The sequence below is a fragment of the Diceros bicornis genome, chromosome 23 (assembly GCF_020826845.1).
Source record: "Diceros bicornis minor isolate mBicDic1 chromosome 23, mDicBic1.mat.cur, whole genome shotgun sequence".
Taxonomy (NCBI): domain Eukaryota; kingdom Metazoa; phylum Chordata; class Mammalia; order Perissodactyla; family Rhinocerotidae; genus Diceros; species Diceros bicornis.
Genome location: NC_080762.1, coordinates 5476086 through 5502158, shown reverse-complemented (window position 1 = coordinate 5502158; position 26073 = coordinate 5476086). Strand labels below are relative to the sequence as shown.

General features: G+C 39.5%; 1 protein-coding gene across 4 annotated transcripts in view; it reads right to left on the bottom strand.

The window, feature by feature from the left end:
• Nucleotides 1-202: 202 nt before the first annotated feature.
• Nucleotides 203-26073, bottom strand: part of STX7 (syntaxin 7) — a 48543-nt gene continuing 22672 nt past the window's right edge. For 2 of the 4 annotated variants that reach the window (XM_058566252.1, XM_058566253.1), the window contains exons 3-10: nt 15974-16043; nt 13877-13970; nt 13050-13187; nt 12208-12260; nt 11561-11657; nt 10005-10077; nt 6242-6324; nt 203-846 (exon numbers count right to left, since the gene is read on the bottom strand). In XM_058566252.1, coding sequence (XP_058422235.1) covers nt 688-846; nt 6242-6324; nt 10005-10077; nt 11561-11657; nt 12208-12260; nt 13050-13187; nt 13877-13970; nt 15974-16043 — 767 coding nt within the window. In that variant the 3' untranslated portion in view covers nt 203-687. The other 2 variants (XM_058566254.1, XM_058566255.1) reach the window with 2 other exon arrangements.

The following is a 26073-nucleotide window of genomic DNA, read 5'->3' as shown; positions in this document are numbered from 1 at the left end:
TGCCAAGAGGTCAAGCTGCTCAAATCTTATGGTGGACTGAAGAGGTCTGGGGTCACTTGTTGTAAGTGAATCATGAAAATACACAACTTTTTTTTTTTTTTCTTTCCAGGAAAGAAGGATGCCTGATGATGTTCTTTACCATGAAATGAGGAATTTTCATCATATTTAAATGAACTAAAAATGTCATTTAACTCATAACTTATCCAAACGACTCTCTTCATCCCATTCTGAAATTTAATCTTTATTGCAGCAACCTGGTCATGTGTGAAAAACACAGCCAATTTTGCCTTTCAAAAAATAAATGCCAAATAAGTTACCCTTGTGAATCACTCTTGACTATTAAGGTGGACAAGGACTTTTTTTCTTTATACAGGTTTTGTCTTTTATTATGACATTCTTTTTTCTATAAGAAGAAACAAAAATTACACCAACTAGAAAAACTATTCTGCACTTTCCTTGCTAAACCACAGACTAATTCTATGCAACAAGAAGCCTTCAAAAGTCATTTCTTTTTTCGTTATAAATTTGTGTAAAGAACATTGGTATTTAAAACACTATTTTTTGTGTACAAAATTTTACCATTTTTAACAAAAGCGGTGAAGACTTTGCAGGACCCAGGGGCAACCTCTTCAAGGTGCAGTGTTCCCAGCCCCCGATACTGACGCTGCTGCGGGGCATCCAGTGTGTTCAGTGGGCCTGACTCCAGGGCTGTGTCCACGGTCTCCTGTCCCAGACCAAGCTCCACCTGTGCCCACATCTATATTTTTTCAGAGTTGATCCCATGCCTACTAAAAAGCAAACCATATTATGTTGAAACGGCACCAATTCTTCTTTTACCATCAACCACTGTGCAAAATGAAAACATTTTCATAATATTTAATGAGCAGAACAACAGCCAAACACCCTTATGCCACGATGTCATTCAATTTAAGCAAAGAGTCTGGTTAATCTCAATTGGTGTCATTCAAGCACGTCTTTGGAGCACACACTGAAATGAACAATATAGAATAAGAAGATAAGGAACAATAAGATAAGGAATCTTCTTCAGTTTAAGACTCTGTTTGACTCAAACAGGTTCAGATATGTTGTCAGTCATAAAAACAACTCTAATTTTATTTTTCATGGTGTAAACATCATCTTTCAAAGCAAGATTCTAAAACTAACCTAAAGGAAAACTTAGAATTTTTAAAATTTGGCTATTATACTGTTTTCCATTTTATTTTTTCTAATAAAAACTACTCTGTATTTCAAATATTTTGTGTAAATTTTTCCCTCAAAATTAATGTTTCTTAAAAGAATGCAAGCCACAAGCCACTAAAGTTCCTGTTTTTTTTTAACCATTCTTTTTTTTTTTTTTTGGCTGGGAAAGAATCACCCTGAGCTAACATCTGTTGCCGATCTTCCTTTCTCTTTTTTTTTCCTTCTTGAAAGCCCCAGTACATAGTTGTGTATTCTAGTTGTAAGTCCTTCTAATTCTTCTATGTGAGCCACCACCACAGCATGGCTACTAACAGACAAGTGGTGTGCTTCTGTACCCGGGAACCGAACCCGGGCCACTGAAGCAGAGCGCGCCAAACTTTAACAGCTAGGCCATCAGGGCTGGCTCTAAAGTTCCTGTTTTTAATCATTAACCTATGTCCCAGTTAAAATAATTTATAAAATATTACATTTTAAATCAAGTTGCTAAAATCATGCCCCCAAAATTAAGTGCCTTTGCTGTTATTGGGAACTTACCGTGAAATAAATCGAAGTAAATGCATTTGCCTGTATGAAAATAAACATTTTATCAAGTACAACTGTGGTGAAAAATTGAACTTATTTGTGGAAGCGACTGGGACTTTTATACAGCCATATGCCACTGTTTATCACATGAAACAGCACGCTTCTCTGTACACCTACAAAGAAAGAACATGTCCGAGCAGGCCTGACGGGCTCCCACTGACTTCGGGACGGCTAGTATCTGTGTGAATTCTCCTCTCTGCATCACTCATCGTGTTCACTAAAGCAAGCCAATTCTGGTCACACACAGTCTCTAATCACTCACTCTCAAAAAAGTTTTCCAGTCCCTTTTGCGGAAAAAACTGAGTTTTGCTGACATGCAAAGCAGCTTCTGCGTATTAGTGGCAATGCCTTTTAAGACCTCCAGAAGAAAAACTCGGAGTCAACTGGTACTCCGGAAAGATGCAGAATGGCTGCCTGCGGTTACATCTCCTCTCCTGAGAGCTCCGGTGGCACAGCAGCCAAAGGCCGAGGTGTCAAGCGTCGGTCTCACGGAAGCAGAGTCCTCACGAAACAGAACTATCCAGACACTTTTGAAATCATCTTTATTTTGGTTGCAAAGACACAATTTACTTAGTTACTTAATATTTTATTTGTTCCCATTTGAAGACTCACAGCTTGCCATGTAAAACATTGCCTTTACTATCAAACAGCTATATAAGAACATTATAAAATACAAACTATAAACTAAGATAGTCCTCTTTACAGTTTTCAGATTAGTGCATTAAAACAACAGTGATTTAAAAAGGCAAGTGAGTTAACTGGCAAACATCCAATTCCTTTTCTAATGAAGGATGGTACAAAATGGTATGCAAGGTAAAACGCTAAATTTTAAGGGTTAGGTGCTCAAAAACAACAATTGTGGGAAAGTTACTTGTCAAAAGTAATTTTGACCCAAGGATACAAAAGTAACCATGATTCTACAGGACATAAAGGAAGGTAATTAATTTTCCATCATAACAGCTGTGGAAATACACAGCGAATAACAAGTCGGGATCTTTAGAATTCTAAGACAGTAAGTATTGATTTGTCACACTCTTCCCCCAAGTTACTTTTGACATTTATAGTGACTACACATTCCCCAGCAAATGTCAGACTTACATAGAGCCTATGTAGAAACAATCTACCCTTAGTATTCTACTAGGCAATCTACAGTAAATGCTTCATATATACACATTGGGAGTATGAGATACACTAGGAAATGATTCATTGATTTCATGCAGAGTAAACAAAGGTCTTAAGACAAAACCAACCATAAAAGTTAAATAGACAATTTGTGCTGTTATGAACCAGAAAAAAAAGCACCACAAACAGATATGTTAATTTTTTCAAAATATTGAGACTATTTCCTCTGCTGGCCCAAATCAAAATTAAATTTGAGATTTTTAATTGAGGTTAATACAAATCTGGGTGCATGTTACACTGTGAGAGAAAGATACACACAGAACGCACACACCTTGAGATTTACTAATTCCAAAAACTAAGTCAACTGGATAAATAAATTATACATGAAAGGCATATACAATGTGGGCAACGGCCTAACAGTTACGAGACTGAAAAGTATGGAAGTTATGCCAGCAGTGATATTTAGAAAAACTTTCTATATTAGAAAATATCAGATTTAATCCAGAGGAAACTTCCCCCCAAATAAAAATAACAAAATATGGGAACCATCCTTTATGCAATACCTTTTAAAAAAACAAACAAAAACAAACACAACATGATTACAGGAATCTTCCTACATAATTTAGATAATGTAGTGCGATAGTGTGCTCCTTCATAATTTTAGCGGCTCGCTCCCCATATGATGAGACTGATAATTACAACTCCGATGACAACGACAAAAATGATGATGCACAGGGTTTTTCTGGATTTGCGCTGTAGATGCAAAAACCAAAAACATGTTTACAGATGGAGAGGAGCATCTCCATAGCAGCTAAAAATCATTCGGTTCAATCAACGGTAATTTATTGCCCTCAAAATTTTGGCTGTATTTTTTTGCTTCTCAAAAATCTCTTCAACGTACATATGACACTATTCTTTCAAAAAATATTCTTGAATTAATAGTATAATTCAGGGAGTAATTATTCAACTTTTGTTGGTAATTTTTCTGGGTGTGTGTTTGGGCTTCAAAAAGAAGACACAGAGAAATAAAAGTTACCGACTTAAGCAATAAACCGAGGTTATCTATGTATGAAAACAAAGAACAGCTTAAAAGTGTACATATTTTAAAACTTTTATCAAAAAGCTGCTCTTTAAAATGAGTTATGTGAAAGTATCAGCAAGTGTAAATGTTTGGCACTTTTTCCTAAATTTATTAGTTTCCAAAATCATTCCCATTCTTTAATATTAATGGAAATTGCATTCAAAATCTCAATACACAAATGAAAAAGCGCTAAAAAATTATAATACAGTCATTTAAAATACTAAGGCTAAGAGTTCTGTTCCATTCTTCATTCCGAGCCCAGTTGCAGATTTCTCTATTTCTTTAATGGCTTGTGTATCTCACAGCAACAGGCAGGAATCCTTTTTCTTACAAAGTAGAAAAATTTGTCAATTTACTTTGTGTCAACTAGCAGTACCACAAAATTTACAAAAAGATGTTTCTGACTCTGAAAACCATGAACACTTTCAGTATTCCACGTATTCATCTAATACTACTTATATATTAAACACGACTTCTCTAGAGTTTCCACATGTCATGCCTACAGGTTTTCCCCAGACCCTGCCTGGCTACCACTTGTTCCCATGTGCAGTGTACTTTTATGAACATCGTGGCTCTTCCACAGTTCCCCTGTTGACCAGGGCACCCTCTCTCGCGGCGGGCAGTGAGGTCCCGGGGTGCCACAGTGAAAGGCACCCATCACCTTCCTTTATGCTCAGGGTTCACCCATCCTATTTAGAAGCACCGTATTTTGCAGAGGCATGAGTTTAATATCAAGGCTTCCAAGGAGGACAACTGGAAAGCCTCTCTCTTCCCAACACTAGCGTGGCCTGGCCCTCTCCTCACCCCTCAGGGCCTGTGGAATCAAGAATGGGGGCAGCTCCAGCTCTGGAGGTGCAGCTTGGGAAGATGTGTCCCTTTCCCCAGGGTGGCTGTAGGCTTGCCCTTCCACAAGGAGGAGGAAAAGTAAAACTTGGGGATATGTCTACATCCCTCCAAAATCCAAAAGCAAGACGAAATAACATGTAAGCCACTCACTGATGAATCCTGCTAGACACTAAGCTTGAGCAGTTATAACTGGTGGCCTTTACAGATTACTGTGTGCGCGTGTGCGTGTATGTGTGCAACTATTCATGAATGAAACCCACAGTGCCTCACACAGTGACGTTTACTCTGCTGAGGTGCGTATCAGAACCTCACGCACAAAGAAGGTACACACGAGTCACTCCATCGGTGAAGACAAGTGGCTGTAACTCAGCACTCTACACAGCTTCATTGTTCTCTCTGCATCACGGGATACGCCGTGACTCGTCCAGTGAAAAAAACGGCATTGAAACAAACTATAGGGAACTTCCAAGGTTAGTTGGAAGTTCTACCATCTACCATCGCTTCCTTGCATTCATCGTCAGCTCCCCTGCCCCTCTACATTACTCATATTCACACAACAAAATCCTAACCTGTAACCATGTAGCTGAACGTGGATGTAAAAACGTGAAAAGCAACTGAAAACATCTAAGATGATGACAATATCTTAGATATTTTATAAGAATGTAACAAGGTCTGAGAAAATAATTATGAACAACAACAACAAAAATGGAGTTTTAAAAGGGAAATTAAATCAAAGACTAGGGTGGTATTTAGGGGCTCCCAAAGAGCTCGGCCTTATCCTTGTTGAGTATCAAAGCACATGTCATAAGACACGTTAATAGTTTGTGGTCCTATTACTCGTAGAGTACTTTACACACACTTTACACCTGACACACACATGTGAACTCCCTCTATTAACCTGATTCACTTAAGAAATCCATTCACTCCTGGTGAAGGGCCTGCTGAACGCAGACACGAGAGCTCCTCAAGGACTCTGCAAGCTAACACCGTCTCCACAGGACCTAAAGACACCTCTCTAGGACGAGGACCTCCGCCTCTTCAGTCCAGAGTGTCACTGGCAAAAATAAAGAAAAGAGAGAAGGGAACAGCGAGAAACGGGGGGAGAGGCTGCCCCAGAGGTTTCTGGGTTGGGATGTCACAGAGACAGCAGGGGCTGCAGGGAAGCCTGGAGTTCTCCACCGCTCCGCTCCTGACTCTGAACACGCAACTTCCCTTCCCTGGGGACACGATTCTGGTTCAACCCCGAGAAGAAACAGGCTACACCCAGTTGTAAACTGACTGGCATACTTCCGACCTGGCTCCCACACGATTTTAAAATTCAACATCTCCAGCCACCTTAAAGCTGGTTACACACACAGACACACAGTTAAAAGTCTAAGTTATAGGACAATCTATTACAGTCGATATTACCTGATAGTCCGCCGCCCTGGACAGCTGCTGGTTCGCTTGTTGAACGTGCACCTCTGCGTTTTCCACGTTGGCTTCTATGCTGTCTTTAAAATAAAACACATGCGCGCGCACACACACATACACGGGAAACTGTTAAACTTGTGTTGATGCTCCAGCAATAGAGCTGCATGGATTACTAGGTTTCACTCAAGATAAGATTAAACATGTTCCCTCTTCAAAGGTTAATACTAGTGGTGGATGGACAAAATTGAATTTTTTTTAAGCTAGCTATAATTCTTCCCTATACTATTTCTCAGGTGATCTAAACAAGACACAGAAATTCGGAAAAAAGAAATGTGATCATCTTCACTACAAAACAAGTCCAGTTCCACCTGGTAACCCCTGAACAGCACTGTCACCTGGTTTGCCTTCTCTGACGGCCAACTCAGTACTAGGCATCGGAATGTTACTGAGAGTAAATATAGAGACCCGAGAACCTCACTTGCTCTGTGGCCATCGTCCACCTACTTCTGTGCTGAGACCTAGCCGTCCCTGAGGACCCACGTGGCCTTCTCAAGTGAGTTTTCCTTCCCACCCTCCTCTGGCCTGGAGGTGGAGCAGGTGCCGCTTTGCAGCCCGAGAGACCCCTGTCTCTTCCTCCTCCCTACCAACTCTCAGTTTGAAAGCTCATGCTACGGAACTCATCTAACCCTCCTTGGGGCAGACATCTGCAGATCTCATGGTCTCTTCTCAGTCCTTGAATAGTTTAGCCCGACTCACTGATGCTCTCTTCAGTGCTTGTATCAAACATATTGGCGATTTCAATCTCCAATTGCTGACCTTCTAATACTCTGCTCTCTCAATCCCTCGAACACACATTTTTCAAACTTTGCCTGGTACCCTTTCTCAGCTGCCTGCCTCCAGGGTCACATCCCCTACCCGTCACGACCAGTAACTGCAGCTTCTCCACAATCTCAGTTTCAGTCTCACCTGCTATCCTTACAGTTCACTCGTTCTAAGACCTGACTTCACCGATCCCCACTTTCCCACTGTCTCTCACACACTTCATGTTCTCTCTTTCCTCCTTCGACCTTATCCACCAACTGCACGCAACAAGACCCGTGCTCTGCCTTCTCTGCTGTTGTCAGGAAGGAACTGTCCATGCTCCCAGCAGGAGCCTACCATTCCATTTGTGTACTTCCTCCCATTCCTTGCCACTTAACTCAAGGACCTCAGCCCAGCGATTTTCCCCTTTCTCACTTACCATCAGCATTTCTTTCCCTCATGAATCATTCCTATCCATCTATACCTCCTATCTTAAAAACAAACCAAAACCCCTCTCATTTATTCCACGTCCACTGGCAGCTGTGCCCGCATGCTCTGGTCCACTTTCTAGCCTGACTCCTTCCAAGAGCTGTCAGTACTTGCTACCTCCAGTCGCTCTCCTCCCATTCTCTCTGCAGTCGACTTTCTCATGCTTTCCCCTCACTATTTCACCAACACAGCTCTCATCCAAGGTCGCCTATGCCCTGCACATGGTTCAACTCAGCAGGTAATTCTTGATCCTGAGTTTACAACCTACAGCAGCATTTGAACGGCTGACCAGCCGTTGCCCGTGAGGCACTTTCTCCACCTCATTCCAAAACAACACCTTCACTTGGTTTTCCTCGTCGTCACTGGCTACTCTCTCTTAGTCTCTTTTGTTGGTTCCTCCACAACTCTCTGGGCTCTAAAGCAGGAAGAAGCAAACTTGTTCAACAGAGGGCCAGATGATAAATATTTTAAGTTTTGTGGTTCATATGACTTCTGCCATATATACTCCACCACGCCTCTACTGTACGAAAGCTGCCAGAGTTAACACACAAACGAATGGATGTAGTTTGCTGACCACACTCTAAAATTCACAGGACCCAGGATGAAGTCCTCAGACCCCTTCCTTTCTCTGTCTATACTTTTTTCCTAGGTGACTTCACCTAATCCCAGGGCTTTAAACACCATCTATGTGCAGATGATCCCCAGATATATACCCCAGCCCAGACGTCTCCCCTGAATGCCACGTTCACCTTACCAATGCCTATCAAACCTTCACTTGGGTGTCAACTGGCCCCTCAGACTTAACATAGCCAGAAGTTAACGACTTACACCTGTCCAAACCTGCTCCGGTTACAGATTTCTCTGTCTCAGAAAAGGGCAACACCACCATTTTGTGGGCCAGGCCAAAACCTCAGAGTCATCCTTGAATTACTCTCTCAGACCCACATCCAGGTACTCAGGAGATCTTTTTGGCTCCACATTTAGAAAATATCCAGAATTCCATCACTTCTCACTTTGTTGCTTCCATCCTGATCCAAGGCAACACATCTGCTCACCTGGATTCTTTCAGCAGCCTCTCAAGTGGTCTCTCTGCTTTTGGTCTTGCCCTTGACAGTCTTTTCTCAACCTAGCAGCCAGAGTGAGCCTTTTAAAACCTAAGTCAGACTATAACACTGCTCTGCTCAAATCCTCCCATGGCTTCCCATCTATTAATAATAATAGAAGTCCTTACAACGGCTCAGGATCCTACACGATGCCAGCCCCCGTGACTTCTGACACCATCTCCATCTTCCTCTCTCTCGCGTCACTGACCAACGGTGTCAGGCGTGCTTCTGCCTGAAGGCCTTGGTGCCTGCTCCTCCTCTGCCCGGAACACTTTCTCTTACTTGCTCCCTTACTTCCAAGAAGTCTTCACTCAAATGTCACCCATGAGTAAGGCCTCACTGCCTGCCCTACATAAAGCGGCAACATTCTCCACCACCAGCAGTCCCAGCCCCCTGCCCCGGCCTTATCTTCCCCATCGCTTATCACCATTTACCTACTTTTCTCTCTCTTTTTTTAAAATGTCTCTCTCTTCCAATTAGATTACAAGATCCACAAAGGCAGAATGTCTCTTATCTGTTGTTTAATTACAGCTGAATCCCCAATGCCTAGATTTGTGCCCAGATATAGCAGGCACTCAATAAATATTTGTTGGATGAATGAATGGTTTTTGAAATTTTACCCTGTGACCTACTGGGGCTAGAGAGGAGGGTAAGAATGGACAAATTATAGTTATATTAAGCTATAGGTCCAAGTATATCAACTGAACCAAATTCAGAAAATATATTAAATGTATCTTTAGACATACCCACAGGTATCTTCATATTTCAAAATTATCAACATGATCAGGATCCTAATCAACGCTGACAATTACACCTTAAATGAACTACTATTACATTTAAAACTTAAGGAGAGTCTTAGTCACTGATTTTAAGAATTTTTTTAAGAAAGTCTCAGCATCTAAATTAATCTACTAAAAAGGTATTAGAATGAGTGATCAGGCAAATGGCTACCTATTCCCTCTAAACTAAAAGACAAGATAACATGCACAATTATAAATAGCACAAGTTTCCCAAAAAGTCCTGGGTGTGATGAGAATTAAATTGGGATAAGACTGAAATCAGAAGTCCTGGAAATAGCTAGAATGACGTTACATGATGCCTTCCATGATCTCAGCAGCAGTAGGCCCTGATTAAATTTGTGGCTTCTGAAATAAATGAAGCTGGTCCTTTCAACCATTAGGACCCAAAAACGAGATCTGCTTTAGACAATGCCAAGGGTGATGCTTCGTCTGTTGTAGAGACTGTGTTTCTGATTCCAGAGGGACCAAAAGAGAGGGAGGGAGCAGTTACTCTTGCTGGATAAGTTACCACAGGTGAATCGCATGCAGCTCGCTCCCACCTCACGAAATCTAATCAGTAGGTCTTACCTATCATGTCTCCTTGCTCATGAATCATCATTCCCAAATCTTTAAATATTTCATTAATATCCATAATATCAGCCTAAGAGAAAAAGGCACATATTACTATAATTAGAAATTCAGTGCCCAATCCACAAAAGGGGAAAATAAAAAAAACCCAAATCACCATTCACACATAGGCAAGCAGGCATCTAGACTTCACACAAATGTTGGAAACACCAGGAAACTATTTTACATGAGCAATCCCCAGTAACTACACCGTGAATAACAGTAACCAGTTCTCTAAAATAAGTCTGTGACATTAAAAGTATCAGGCAAGGCAGGATGGGAATGAAGGATCTATAATAGAGAAGGGTTGTGGGTCACTGAGTTTATGTCACTCAATCTGATTAGTTTGTTATCACAAGCAGTATTTCCTGATAAGAGTGTAAGATATTCTTGTTATGATATATTTCTAGTAAAAATTTATACATCAATTTGACAATTTAAAAGAATAAAATATTAGGTATAAATTTAAAGTCCCACATTAATAAATTTGAATAGGCAATGGAATACTGATGAATAAAGAAGTTATAAATTTACTTTTCTTCAATATATGCTAACTATTATTTTGCCTGATTAAAAAGTAAAGTTTAAATATTTTATCCAGGAGGGGTGGGGCAATTTATATATTCATCCTGTGCCTTAGGTTCCCCATCTGTAAAATGGCAATGATTATGGCATAGTTAACCAGTTCATGGAGGTTTTATAAGTGAACGAGAATATTAACATAAAGAATTTATCACATAGTGCTTGGCACATAGAAGCCCTCAATAAATTGTAGCTGTTGTTAGCTATTATCAGTTCACCTTTGAGGGAAATAGGTAGGTTCCATAGGAAGAAAGGGTTCCTAAATTGTTTAGATCTCTTTGATGTCATAAACATACTAGAGAGAAATAAGACACATTTAAAGCCCTTACAGAATAAGACTTCTGTAAATAATACAGAAGTCTTATTCACGCAGGTGTGATGTGTATCATGTGCCATGGGAGCCATCCAGACTCTCTGACCAGTTATTTATCTATTTATCTCTAGACTGATATTTTCTCAATGCTGGGTGACCTGGGAACAAAAAAAACAAAGTTGGAGTGGAAGGAAGTTTGTTCTCTCACTGTAGCACAAATTCTAAGATTATTATTATTACTTTATTTTTATTTTTATTTTTTTTTTGCTGAGGAAGATTGGCCATGAGCTAACATCTGTGCCTATCTTCCTCTACTTTATAGGGGACGCTGCCCACAGCATGGCTCGACAAGTGGTGCGTCAGTGCACGCCTGGGATCTGAACCTACGAACCCCGGGCCACTAAAGCGGAGCACGTGCACTTAACTGCTTGCGCCACTGGGCCGGCCCCAGATTATTATTTTTTAAGGAAGGGAATTATTCTAATTTATATGAGAAATGCCACCAAATTGATATATTTATTTTGTTTTCTTTCTCGACCCCTCTCCCAGCATTATCTAAGCATCTCGAGGACAAATGCACTAAGCACAGGGCAGCCGTCCAACTTCGCAATGTAAAGCTTACTTCAAGTTGCCTGATAGACGACTCTCTCTCGTGAATAAGGCGGAGGTCATCTTCCGTAATTTCTTCGTCCTGCACCTGCACTTGGGGTTGAGTTTGGCTAATAAAAAGAAAAGAATACGGAAAAGAGAAAGACTGTTACTAAAACAATGAGACTTCCTTCTTATTTAAGAAGTACTTACTAAACAGAATATTTTTTCTTCGAAGTCAGACAACTGCTCACTTAAATTCTCAGAATATAACAAATATTAATCAAATTGTATTCATGCTTCATTTCACTGATATTATTTTTCAGAGTTAATTAATTATTGGAAGCTATACTTGGCAGCTGACTATTTCTTTTCAGTTGACTTAAACCTCACAACATGGGGGAATAATCTATATCAAATAACAATTAAGTCAATAATATTTATTTGAATAAATAATTATCATTATTGCAATATTGGAATATTTTTGTATACTTATACATTTTATAATAAATCATTATTTTGAAAAATTTTCAAATTTATTATTTGTTTTCTATTTATAAACAACTTAGGACAGTTATGATATAATAGACTGAAAGCTTTAATTCTGTCCCAGGGACAATAATGTATAAAAGGTATTCGAAAAATTCTCTTTTGATCTGTATAATGTGTTATACTTCTTACCTTTCCCAGGACACAAGGTTCTTTTCTTTTGAGCTCTCCTCAGGAAAACCACCCTGAATAATTTAGTAATAGAACGGATTGAGAAGGGGCAAAGAAAAACACACCACACTCACATTTTCCCTCATTATAATCTAACCTGATTTATATGCACTCGAGTGTATGTGTAGAGAAAGTGAGACACGTTCTTGTTGTAAGATTTTAGGTCAACTACTTCAAGTAATAACAACATTATATCCCAAGCTGACAAGGAAGGAATTCATTAAATATTCTCAAGGGCCAAATAATACATATTATTTGAGCAAACGTAACATAGTCTTGGAACCTCTACATTAAGGAACAACTTGTGATAGTTTCTAAGGGAATTTAAAATTAGATTAAGTCAAAATTCCACTCTAAATTACCCTTTCGTTGATTTTCTCCAGGTGTACCTTCACTTTCAGTATTCATACGTTACATTCACAATGTTCGTTTCCATCTCTGTCATGCAAGCAGGAGTAAAGTGCTCTCTCCACTAGCATGGACACAAAGAAGCAGCCTCAAGTTGAAGCAAACCTGGGAATACCACTTAGGATTTGACCCTCAATCTCTCCTGACAAAACGTTCCCATATTTTTATATAATCTATAATCTTTTGTCCCAGGACATGGACAAAATCATCACAGTGACACATAACTATCATCCTTCTTAAAAACTGACCGCTTGAAAATAACTATTCAAATACTGATTTCCAAGACATTCACAGGTCTTGGTGACTTAAAAAACAGGCCAATGCCGTCTTTTCAGGGATCCTTAGAGAGTATCGTGTTCATTTTTACTTTTTAGTAATGCGTTTTAAATACTTACAGATACTCTGGAACTGGCTCTTACTCGAGCAACAAACTCTTTCTCTGTCTCAGCTGCCTGCCTCTGAACTTTCTGGAAGTTTGTCAGCGATGTCGTGAATTCAGCCACTAAGCGATCCTTCTGTATTTTCCTTTGACGCTAGAGGAAAAGGGGGGAAAACCTACCAGAATCAAGCTGTGACGTTCTATAGAATTTGCAAACGCTGTTTCACCACTAGCTGGCTCTCTATTTAACTTTGAAATTTTCACTCACTCTCCAATTACAGGGCCTTACTGATTAACTCTCCATAACATTGCGACAATATGTCCAAATACTGTGTATATTTACCTTGAGGCAAGAGACCCATAAGGCTGGATTTCTCACCTCAAATTTTCATCCTAAAAAGTGGGCCATGATTTTGAGGTTATTTTAAAGTAGCTCTTATTTTTTCTTTTTTAGTAAAATAAAACCTTATGCTCTTACCTAAGTAATAACTTCCGCTAAGTAAGCACAGAAAGAAATATGTGCCCCTAGGGACCCTCACATCTTGAATGGGTGTGCCCATTGCATGAAGTCAGCACTAGAAGGCCAGGAAACAATTACTCAGGAAGTACTTTCTCAGCACTGACTTAATTACGGGTCGGGGCATTTGCATGGAAATAATTTTTGCTTTACTGAACCACAGGATACTACCTGGGCAATTAAGTATAGTTCTGTGTTCTGTGAACTAATCTGAAATACAGTTTTTCCCCCTAAGCTCCTTTCTAGCATAACAGTTCAAAGATCCTACAGTGCATTTGCTTTCTCTCTCATTCAGTACATCCGCAATGAGTCTTAAAGCTTGATACCTGTTCACTGGGGGTGGTGGGCAGGGATCCGAATTCTTTAATGTACTTGTCTGTTTCTTTGGCAAGCTGGTTAGTATACTGCTGCTTCTGTTGCCTGAAGTGAGAAAATATGCATTAAGGCCGAAGAACTAAGATATTTCTTTAAGCTATGACTCTGTCACTTGACTCAACCCTGATAAATAGTTTTATAAAAATCACTGTTTCACAGACTGGCTCCAAATTTTCTCTATGAAAATAAAATTTTCATGTTCTATTCTTTGATAAATTTTGAGCAAATATTATATGGAAGGTCCTTTACTCACACAAGGGGGTAACCAAGCTTGGAGAAATAAATATCAGCAGCCATTTAGACAGGAAGATGACTCAAACCAACGCGAGCTTGTCAGATGTCTGATGTCTGGCATATTGGGGGTGTGGGAGCCTTTTACCTGCATCCCACAACTCGGGGGTCAGTTGTGTAAGTAAAGAAGATTTGCTGCCTTAAACTGTGCCCAGTTCCCAGGTCTTTAGGGTACATCCAGCCTCTCATATTTCTCTACCTGCACATTTATATCCTATAGATACTTAAAAAAAAAAAAAAAAAAAGAGGGGAAAAGATAATAAGTAATAGTACAAATTTACTATTATTTAACTTTGCTGTGGAAAAAATAACAGCATTTCTCTGTAAAGGGAACAGAACACAATAAAAGAGGTCAATTATATAGGTATCTACATCTATCTTGCTAGCTGGCTTATAAAGTAAAAAGTAAGATTTCTAACTAAAAAATTTGCCACTAAAAAGAAGCTTGTATTGGTGTGATGTTTTACAAATTACAATATCAGTACCTCTCATATATACTATCTCTCATTTTAAACATGTATTGGGCACACTAGGATCCTTTAAAATAATGAGATACGATATAAGAGTATGTTTAAGTATAGATATGTGTTTCACTGAAAAGAATTATAACCTACTTAAATCTATTTACCAAGTCCTCTATCTTTAACACGCCTCTTTAAATCTTTAGAAAAAGTAATATAATTAAAATTCTAAAAAGAAGACTTTAATGATGTCTATATATTCAGAATCTCCACTATTAACCTTAGTAAAATATTGTAACTATTAAGAATTATGTGTTTCTATTCCATTTTAATTTATTTTAATAAATCATGGTTTATTATTTAGATTTGGGGCATTTTTACCACCCTGACATCTATCCACTGCAGAAAAATACAATATAAATTAGAGATAATGATAAATTCTTCAAATGGTACTTCATAAAACATATGAATTACCATTACCTATCTTTTAATTTCTTCCTCTTTGCAATTTTTCCTTCTATAGCTAATGCTGTTTGGCACATCACTTATTCCATACACATTACTTGGAATTTATGGCTGTAACTGAGATTTCAGAGTCAGGTTCAGATGATGTTGGGCAAATCATCAAGCCCCCAGCAGACATGTTTTTCTTATGAGCAAAATGGAAACAGTTCTTTGGATCTATCTATCTCACTCCAATGTTGTCAGGTTCAGATGAGAAAATGTGTAAAAACACTCTGTAAAATCTAACACCACAAAGTATTATTGCTGTTCTTCTAGCAATTTACTAATTTACTGAAACACGTATTACATAACTTCATTATAACTTTTTTTTAAACAGAGGCTAATGCTTCTGAAATTCAAGGATGTAGGTATGAGCTTTGCAGGGGACAGTTCACCCTGGATATGTATTGAATCTCAACCAAATAAAAATCTGGTCACTGTAGGGCTTGTTGGCTATGGGAAGTAAATCACACAAATAGAGAAGCTTAGCGAACCATCTTTCAGAAGCCATCAAAAACAACCTATTTAAGAAGTATAAGAAAGCAACTAAAGAAGCTCTGCTTTGATGGAGTAAGCCAGATCTATTTTATTTTAAAATAAAGAAAAACCTCTGCCTTAGACTCTGGATGGGGAAAAACCCACACAAAAGCTTGGTACAAATAAGGCAGCAGAAATATAACATTAATTTTCCATTGTTTTCTCTGGTAAACATAACACTGCACACCATCAAAGGAACATAACAATAGGTGTTTTTTCTCTTTCTGTCTTTCTTCTTTTTAACTAAATACTTACAGCTGTTGCCTCAATTCAGGTGAATCCTGAGGTGTCCCAAGCTGATTCAGAGTCCTCTGTATTTCCGCAGCTATTAGGATGGAAAATAAATATACAATTGTTACAAATATTAGGGCAACAGAAATAAGTTAGAAATTAATACAAGCAATTGGGCAGTTACAAAAAGACAGATAAACAAAGAGAGAGAGAGGAAACATTACTTGAGAAAAAAGAAATTGTTTATTTAAATCTAATTAGTGACAATGGATTAATTTTCAAGAGGAAATTGTGTGGGGACGTTAAATGAGAAACTGCACCTACGATCCAGAAATACTCTCTTCTTCTGTTTCCCATGAGAACACTTGGTACATTGGCACATGGACTTTCACTTAATTCTACTGGCATAAGAACTATGAGGAAAATAATTGTAACAATGGCATAATTCACAGGAATATAAAGTGAATAAATTACAGTTAATAAATGAGGGAGGAATAACAGAATTAGAAAAAAATCATTTTTCAATTATCTATGTAATAAGTGATTCTAGCAAGGATCATCAAAGGATGGTAAAACCACAGGACATTCACATGACCTCAGATGATCACCCTATGCATGACAACTGTAAAAGAGCGAACTTTATCACAGATAAATGTGTTGCTTAAAACAAATGACCAGATTTAGCTCTACCTGTGGTACAGACCAGCATCGTGAGCCTCCTGACGTGATTCGATAAGAAAGGCACAAGGTGAGCCAGGTGTTCTTCTGGCCAAATTATCTAACCTGAACCCAATCCTGAGAAAGAAGTCTGACCAACCTAGATTGTGGGATAATACAAAACAACTGGCATGGACTTTTAAAATGTCAATGTAACAAAAGGAAAAAAAAAACAAAGGCATGGGAGCCTTCTAAATTAAAGAACTAAAAAACTCCCAAAACCAAATAAAACACCCAAAAGGCAATGCATGATTTTTTTGACTAGATTCTGAATCAGAAAAAAGAAAACGCTATAAAAAAAAAATTGTGGGGACAACTGGAGAAACTTGAACTTGAACTTGAATCTGAATTTGGAGAGAGAGATATTAAACAAAAGTTGAAAAATGTCAACAATTGGTGAACCCTGGTGCAGGATATAAAAAGTTCACTGTACTATACTTTCACTTTTCTGTAGGTTTAAAACATTTAAAATGAAAAGCCAGGGGTTTGAAATTCATGCTAAGCTCATGATCCAGAAGTCAATGACCACTGCAATAAAAAGGCCCTTCACAATAGGGGAGGTCCTATAGTTGTATGCATGTGTGTACACAAATAAAACGTCCAGTAGAAATAAGTTGAAGATCCATCTCAAAGTAAAGAAGCTTCACATTTCTATGAACTAGAGAAAAATGATCCAACCCACCCCTTCTTTTCATTTAAAATAAGTCGTTTATTTATATAGCTTAAATGCTTTTAAATAGTCATTATTTATTCATGGGATCAAGGGGATGATTGTATTCCAAAACACAGGACAACTTCTGTTCACGGAGGATGATATAACGAACACTGCTTTCAAGTCAAAGCTGAAAAATATAAACACTGGAGAAGAATCGTACAGCATATAGCAACTGTTAACCATTCTGTTGGTTTGAAAGAATTTCTTTTTGCTTTTTTTTTGGTAGTAGATTTTTCTTTAGGAGGGCATAGAAATTTTGTTTGCTGTTTTCAACTTATGGCTGCTTGCAATTAGTTATATATTTCCTTCTCAACCTCAGCAGATTTTCTTGGACTACCTTATAGGGGTTTAGAGCTTTTATTTTCAAAAAACGTATACTGATAAGACAAACTGTAGTGTAGCCCTCTACAGGACAGAGGCAGGCATTTATCTCATCTCAGGAGGGTTCTTGTCATAAGAAGTCATATTAAGAGAGGAAAAAATAGACTGTTCAATAAATGACACCAGGAAAACTAACCCTTTGGGGGTTAAAGTAGAGAATCTATCTTACCTCATACAGCAAAATCAATCCATAATAAATTATTAATTTAAATATTAAAAATTGAAATCATTAAACTGCTACATAAAACTATACAAATGTATTTATTACATGATATTTATGATCTTGGAGTGAGGTATAAAATATTATCTAAGTATGATACAAAACTCAAAACCATGGAGAAAAATATGACAACTGACAAAACAAAAAATTTTTAATGTTGTATGAAAAATATGTATCTATGTTACAAATACATATAAATAACGTGTGTAGGAGAAGATATCTCCAGTGTATGATGAGCAAAGGGGTTACTATCCCTAATATAGAAAAAAACTTCTACAAATTGGTAATAGAAAAATAGTCCAATGAAAAATGGACAAAAGATATCTTGAAATTTACAACAAGCAAATAAACATATGAGAAATGCAACTTCATTGATAATCAACTTTTCACATATCAGATTGGTAAAAATCACAAAAAATAAGCAGGTAAGAATACAAGTACATCAAAAATTTTAAAAAAACAAAAAGTGGAGACATATATAAGAAAGAAGGAGCAATATCCACATGGATAAAGGACTAGAAATAACTGAGACAAGGTCAGACAAGCCAGTACAAAAATAGACCAAGAAGAGAAACTTTAACAACATTCACTGAAAAAATTAATAGTAAAAAAAGATTGGAAAGTATATATCAATCCCGGAAAGGATAAATAATGTATGAATGCTATATAAAATTGCTCAGCTATTAAAAAGAATTCAGTGGAACTGCTTCTGAGAAGCCCAGTGGGAGCCTAAATCCATCAACTAGTTATTTCCCTACTTTTTTTTTAACAGACACACTCAGCAACCCCAGTTTTCATCCTTTCTCCCTGAGAAAGGGCTCTTCTCTTATCAGAAGGAAGAGACAACTGGAAGCCCCTGGGGGCTCTGCACTCTAACAGAGCAATAAACCAAGAGCGACAGCTATTCCCGTTGCATTGCTCAGAAATGCCACCAAAGACCTGGTAAGCTGAGAGTGGGGATGCCTCTCCCATTCCCAGTTAAGTGGCCTGGCTGGAGGCTGCAGAAGGCAAATAGTCAGGATGGCCGGCAGAGGCTTATTCAGACGTTGACGCCAACCGCAATGCTCCTCAGAACGTGATCTGTTCACTAGAACAGATCATCGCAATCTCTGGCAGCTTGTACAAACCTGCTGACATGTAAATACTTTTTGCTCTCTCCTAAAAAACAGAGAACATGAGGAGGAGTTTGCTTTCAATTGGATGGGACAGCGGCGAGCCTTCATAGTCTTCTCCCAGGGTTATATACACTCTTCATCTCCGTACTACAAGTTAGTTTTCAATGATACTGATCATCTCCTCCTTTAGGACACTATCCTAGTCCAACACACTGCTTACATCTTTGTTTAGGATCTGAAGAGTAAGAAGCAATATGTACTCTCAGGTGTCTTGGAAGGATTAAGTACGCCAGCAGGTAGAAAATGAATTCCATGAAAATACAGGGCCCTACTTCCTCAGTGAAGAATCATGTTCCATTAATCTATATGGATTGTTGACACACTCCTGCAAAGGAAATGACAAATTGCCTTTCTTTGCCATCTCGAACACAAATGGGGTACAGTGCCTGGTGAAACTTTTATGCTGCTCCAACCCATTTTACTGAATGCCCCAAAAGGTTGCCAGCTCTGGCTTCAATTCCCCAAAAGAAAAGGCTATCCAGCTACTTCAAGCAGCTCTACAACTTGGCTTTTATGACCTGGTTGATCTAATGGTAACTCAAGTGCCTGTGTAATAATAACAGGACGCTGGATGAAACTAGTGGCGAGTCCCAACAGGAAAAACTCATAGGAGTCCCTTAGAATCCTGGAACAAAATCATGCTCTCTTTAGCAAACCAATGTTATCCTTTTGGGGAATAGTTCTGGTGTTGCTACTGAGCCCTGGATAAAAAGTAAATAATGGCATACTAGGTAACCAGGTGACCTGAGCTGCCCACTGTGAATTAGGCATCATGTTATCTTGTTGGTGTATCTCTTTCTACATTTTGTTCTATGTATGTCAGTCACCCTGCCCCTCAGCCTAACTCCTCCAGCACTTGTTCAATGGGATAATAAACTAGCAATTGTTGTAGGAATAAAAGCCATATATAGGGTCACCAACATAGACCTAACCTTTCTCAGACTAACATGTTTACCGGCAATGCCACGTAGCAATCAAAAGTGAATACAGTCACGTGTTGCATAATGACATTTCAGTCAATGATGGGCCACATATACAATGGTGGTCCCATAAGATTAGTACCACATAGCCTAGTTGTGTAGGCTACACCACCTAGGTTTGTGTAAATACACTCTATGATGTTCGCACAAGGACAAAATTGCCTAACAAAGCATTTCTCAGAACGTATCCCCTTCGTTAAGCAATTCATGACTATGTGATATGGCACCATCCTTGGGGGTATCAGCCAGCCACCCAGTGGCAAGCTAACTGTACTCCCTCCATCTTGGTGGAGGCAGAATTTCATGTTCACTGAAACAGTAGGACTATTGATTTTGTTATGCTTCCTCTCCTCCCCTCCCTGCTTGGTTCTACCAGCTTCCTAACCCATGTATTAGTCACAATCATGGTATTCCACACACCAGTGCTTCTGATCAAGATATTCACTTTACAGAGAAAAAAATTAATAGGTCTTCCAAGGACAACGTGATTCACTGGTCTGCCAGAACTCCATTATCTAGAAGCTGCTGCACTGGTAGAATGTTTAACGGCCTCTTGAAGACCCGATTATGGTGTCACCTGGGAGACAATATCTTGGGAAGCGGAAGTGCTGGGTCTTTATGCTCTCAAAGAACAACCACTCCAGGGTGCCATTTCACCCACAGCCAGAAAGAAAACTCAGATTTGCGAACTAAGGGGTGAAAGTGAAGAGAAATATTTCACATTTACACCTAATCACCCATCTGCAAATTTTCTTCCATCCCTTGAGGTGATTTAGAGACAATATCCAAGTTAGCACTACAACCATGTGTCCACCTGAGCAGAAGCTGAGGCTACCTCTGGCCATCTGGGGCCAGGATAGGATCATGTCGACAGAGGTGAGTCTTGGGGGGAAGTAAGGGTATGCCCACACAAAGTGAGAGGGCGCATGTGAACAAAGCTCAGGAGATTAGCCGGAGGGCACTAGCTGATACTGCCATCTTCAGTCATAACACTGAGCAACATACAGCATGTGGCAGGAGCAACAAGGCCCCAGGTTTGAAAGTTGGGGTGACTCCAAACAGCCGAGGTGTTGAGAGAAGGCAGAAGGAACAAGGAGCGGCTACTAAAGGAGAAAAGTATTAACACAGACTCAGCCTTGTTTCCAGCCGCAGAGCGGCGAGGAGGGCACCGGTGGAGATTTTCCTCCTTGCTCCGGGATGTATGTATTTAGACATTTTAGCTCTTGTCTCCTTCCCTATCCACACTCTCCACTGCTTTACACAGGGTGTGTTGTTCATGGTTACACTTACACGTTGGTCCACAGGCTAAGCACACTATGATTCAGCCTTGTAGACACAGAGGCGGGCTGGGCTGGAAGTCACCCGAGAGCCCCGGCACTGCGTGCAGGAACTGAACCAGCCTTGGTTTCGCCCCTTCTGTGGAAATGGGAGAGGAGCTCAGGTCGTGTGGGCGACAGCAGCACTGTTAGACGGGGGCTTTATTTCTTTTCTAAGCTTAAGTATGAAAAAAAGGTAAATATGTTCATTGTAGGAAACAAAGGGATGAACTATAATGGATGTTTATGTTTGGCCACCTGATACCCAAAATTCTGATTACATCGGGATCTTTTGGGTTATAATATCATGACCACTGGGAAGTATCATCACAGAACCAGTCTTAGGAGAAAAAGCTGGTTGTTAAAGTAACAAAACTATTCTAAGAGTCTTTGAGCTTTGCTTACTCCGACTATGAGTAACACAGGTGATTAATAATGAGAGTCCCAGCAACAATCACATCAAGAAAGGCCAGACTCTTCAACAAGCTGGTTGCAATCAAAAGCTAGATTTACTTAGTGCTCTTTAGGTTTTATAAATACTTAATTTCCTTATAAGTCAAATGCTTTAGCTGACAACCTTCTTTTCACTCTGAAAACAATTATTTTAATAACACCGTATTTCATAAAATGAAGTTTCTTAGGAATGCAACCACTATGTTATCAGCTAATAGACTGCATTTAATTAATGAGTGCTAGATGGGACTTTTCACGAGTATGAATGTCAGTAAGACAAGGCCCCCTTTACGGAAGCAGCATATAATCTAGAAAACAAACAAACAAAAGTACATCATATAAACCCAAAGAGGAAGCAGTAGCAATAAACGCTATGAAAATGCTTCAAACAAGGACCTGTAACAAAGGTGTTCTATTGGAGGACAACACAAAAAGCTTTAGTGGAGGTGGCATTTGTATTGGTTTCAAAGCGTAAGAAACAGGACACTTTACTTTGGAGATTCAAACCTCTACTACCATACTCGGACATAAACTGAAATGATCAGATCACCTACTGGTTTCCTCGACCAGAAGGTAAACTCTGCAAAGGCGAGGACTAGGTCTTAGGCATTCTTGTTTCTCTAGAACCAATCATAATGTTGACACTCAATGAATATTTTTAAAACTGAACCACAAAAGAGCATTAGAAAGATCAAATCTTATATAAGAAGTGGTATGTACTTCTTTTTTTTTTTTTCTTGTGAGGAAGATCGGCCCTGAGCTAACATCCGCCAATCCTCCTCTTTTTGCCAAGGAAGACTGGCCCTGGGCTAACATCTGTGAGCATCTTCCTCCACTTTATATGGCATGCCGCCACAGCATGGCTTGCCAAGCAGTGCGTCAGTGCGCGCCTGGGATCCGAACTGGTGAACCCCGGGCCGCTGCAGCGGAGCGCGCACACTTAACGTATGTACTTCTAAAACATAAGGTATATATCAGAGGAGGGTCAAGAAAGACAGGTATGCTCATTTACTATTCATTCATGCACAAACATTTACAGGGCATCCACTATGGACCAGGCACAGCGGAGCGGTTTTGGACATCAATGCTGATTGGTTTGTGTTCCTTTAATTTGTATAGCTCTAAACTTGAGGATCAATTAAAGGTATCATCTGATCAGGTGATAAAGGGCCTATGGAAACATACATTTGAAATTACCGAACCAAATTTAGGAGAAATATTAAACAGCATTAGTTCAATCCTATTTTATAAATGAAATTGAGAACTAGGCAGAATAACTGACTTGTCTAAGAAACTGTAACTATTTACTAGACAAGCTGGGATTAGAATGTAGATTTCTTGGTTTTCAAACAGTATTTTTCAGTGTGCTAAAAGGGCTAAAAGCAAAAGACCTTTGAAAAGATTATTTCATAATTCAGGTGCACAATAGCTGCCAAAGCAAACAAAGGAAAAATAAGTGTGTGCTAATTTGACCCAGGAATTCAAAGAAGCTGAGCTGGGACACTTAGGTGCTTCAAGCGGTGCTCACAGTAAGTTTCATGGCCCACCAGTGATCACAAGGATCCTTCTTTCTGGCTTAAATTGATCAGGAAATAAATGCCTGTCTTGTCCTCAGGTCTCATGAACTGGCAAGACTCCAGAGACATCATTTTACACATGACCAGCTTTAACCTCTTACATCAGAGGTCAGCAGATAGTGGCCGGCCGCCCACACCCTGGTTTTGCACAGCCCTCCAGCTAAGAATGGTTGTTACATTTCTAAAGAATTAACAAAAAACAAAACAACATCATCAAAAAAGAACGAAATGCAAGAGACCATATGTGGCCTGCAAAACCTAAAATATTTACTATTTGGCCCTTTACAGAACAAGTTGACCGATTCCTCTCCTAAATTAGTAAAAACTACTAAAACTTTGTATTTACAAACTCAATTCAGCCTGTTACTTGAGTTACTAAGTACTCATTATGTTACTAAGTCTATCTTGTACAAAACTTAACAATGTTGCAAATCTTCCACTGAATGTGCAGGTGTACTGAGTTGAATTTCTGTAATTTTCAGAAAGAATATGTTATCACTACATCAGAGGTGCTGGCTTGTGTACGTTATTATTTTCAACTGCTCCTTTTCTCACATTAATTTAAAAACAGAACTGCAGTTACTTGTTCATTGTATTGGATGAACATCTTTGTAGAGTAAATGCCGTATTGTTGGTGGTCTAGCGGTTAAGATCCGGTGCTCTCACCGCTGTGACCCAGGTTCGTTTTCCGGTCAGGGAACCACACCACCCGTCTATCGGTTGTCATACTGTGGCGGCTGCTTGTTGCTGTGATGCTGAAAGCTCTGCCACCAGGATTTCAAATACCAGCAGGGTCACCCATGGTGGACAGGTTTCAGCAGAGCTTCCAGACTAACACAGACTAGGAAGAAGGGCCTGGCCACCCAGCACTGTCTGATACAGCGACGGAAGGGGAGAGGATGGCGCAGAAAGACCGGGCCAGGTTCCCTCTGCTGTCCACAGGGTTGCTGGGAGTCGGAATCCACTCAACAGCACTACCGACAAACTGCTGCATTGTCACTACTCTGTTATTTTATTACTCTCCAGTTTGGGGCTATGTTCTAGTCCTTTTTCTTCTGGAAGATATGAATACTAGGATAGTGGTTTCATAAGATCTTTTGGCATACCCAAGTTGACCATGTTCAAAAAGGTTTAAGAAAAATTGGTTTAGAGAGAGGAAGACAAAAAAAACGTTTTTAGACAGATGACAAACAGGATGGTGCTATGGAAAAACTGATAATCATTCCTAGTTTCTCCCAAGTCAGTTTTATAGAGTTTCATTTCATTATCTGGCCTAGGGTATTGTGAATTTATAGGACAGTCATATCCAATTTTAATTGGCATATGTCCAGCTTTAAAGAAAAAAAAACCTCATGAAACATTAAAATTAAGGAATGAATTCTTTACATAACCATAAACAGTTTCCTGAAGAAAAATTCACCTCATACACGGAAGTATGCACCTTTACAAGAATATAATGAACAAATTACTTTTTATCTACATTTGGAACTATCTGTACCATTACTTCTAAAGAGGTGACTTTAAAGAATATATGACATTTTCCATAACATAAAGAGAACGTTATTTCCTACACATCCAAAAAAGGTGCGTTATTCTTTCCTCAAAACCAGCACCATCCCCTTTCTGGCTCTTCATGATCAAAAATCCATTCTGTTCCACGTGGGTCTGCTGCCATCTAGTGGATTACTTACAAAACAATGCTTCACAGCAAGGAATATTTTTTCGTGCTAAACTGTAGGCAGCAGCTGGTATCTACCAGGGGCGATGCAATGTTACAACCTGTCAGAGCTCACTGGGGGCAGAGAGGACAGAGAGGATATTGTCTGACCAGTGAGGGTGGCTGGGCTGCGGGGGGCACCCTGGACCACGAAGCACCTTCAAAGAAGTGTCTCCAAATAACAGAGAACAGAATACAGCTACCTTCTCTTTTAGCACAAAACATGTCTGTTGTTCAACCCAAAATAACTCAGAGTTGTAACAGCCAATCATAGGGAAAAAAATCAGTTAGAAAATCCCTGGACAAGGGATTCTGAGGTTCTGACTCAGTCTCACCCACACCACACTGAGGAAGAAGCAGAGTCTACTGCTGACCAGCGAGCAGCCCTGGAGCCAGACGGCCTGAATGGAAGCCTGACCTCATTTCTTCCTGGCGGCTGACCTTGGGCAAGTCACCTCATCTCTCCAGGCGGTAACTGCCTCAACAGTCAAATGGTGAGGGAATCCCCTCCTTCTCCTCATCATGAACTTCAACTGAGAACAGCGCATGTAGGCACCTTGTACTGGACACAGGAAGAGCTCAATAAACGAGAGCTAACAGTACAAAGTGGTTCACGGTTTTCTCCTGCAAGTCAGAAAGGAACAATGAGAATATTCTTATTAACATACCTTAACTGACCAATGTGAACCGTGCCTTAGGGGAGTACTAAAACTTAATAATCTTGATAAGTTATGAGAGTTGCAGCGATAATGATAAATATCAATTGACACAGGACAGTGATATCCCACAATTAAGAGGGAAGAGTCACCTGGGCGCGCACCAACGTACCGCTTCTCCGCCCATGCTGGGTCCGTGTCCCACATACAGCAACTA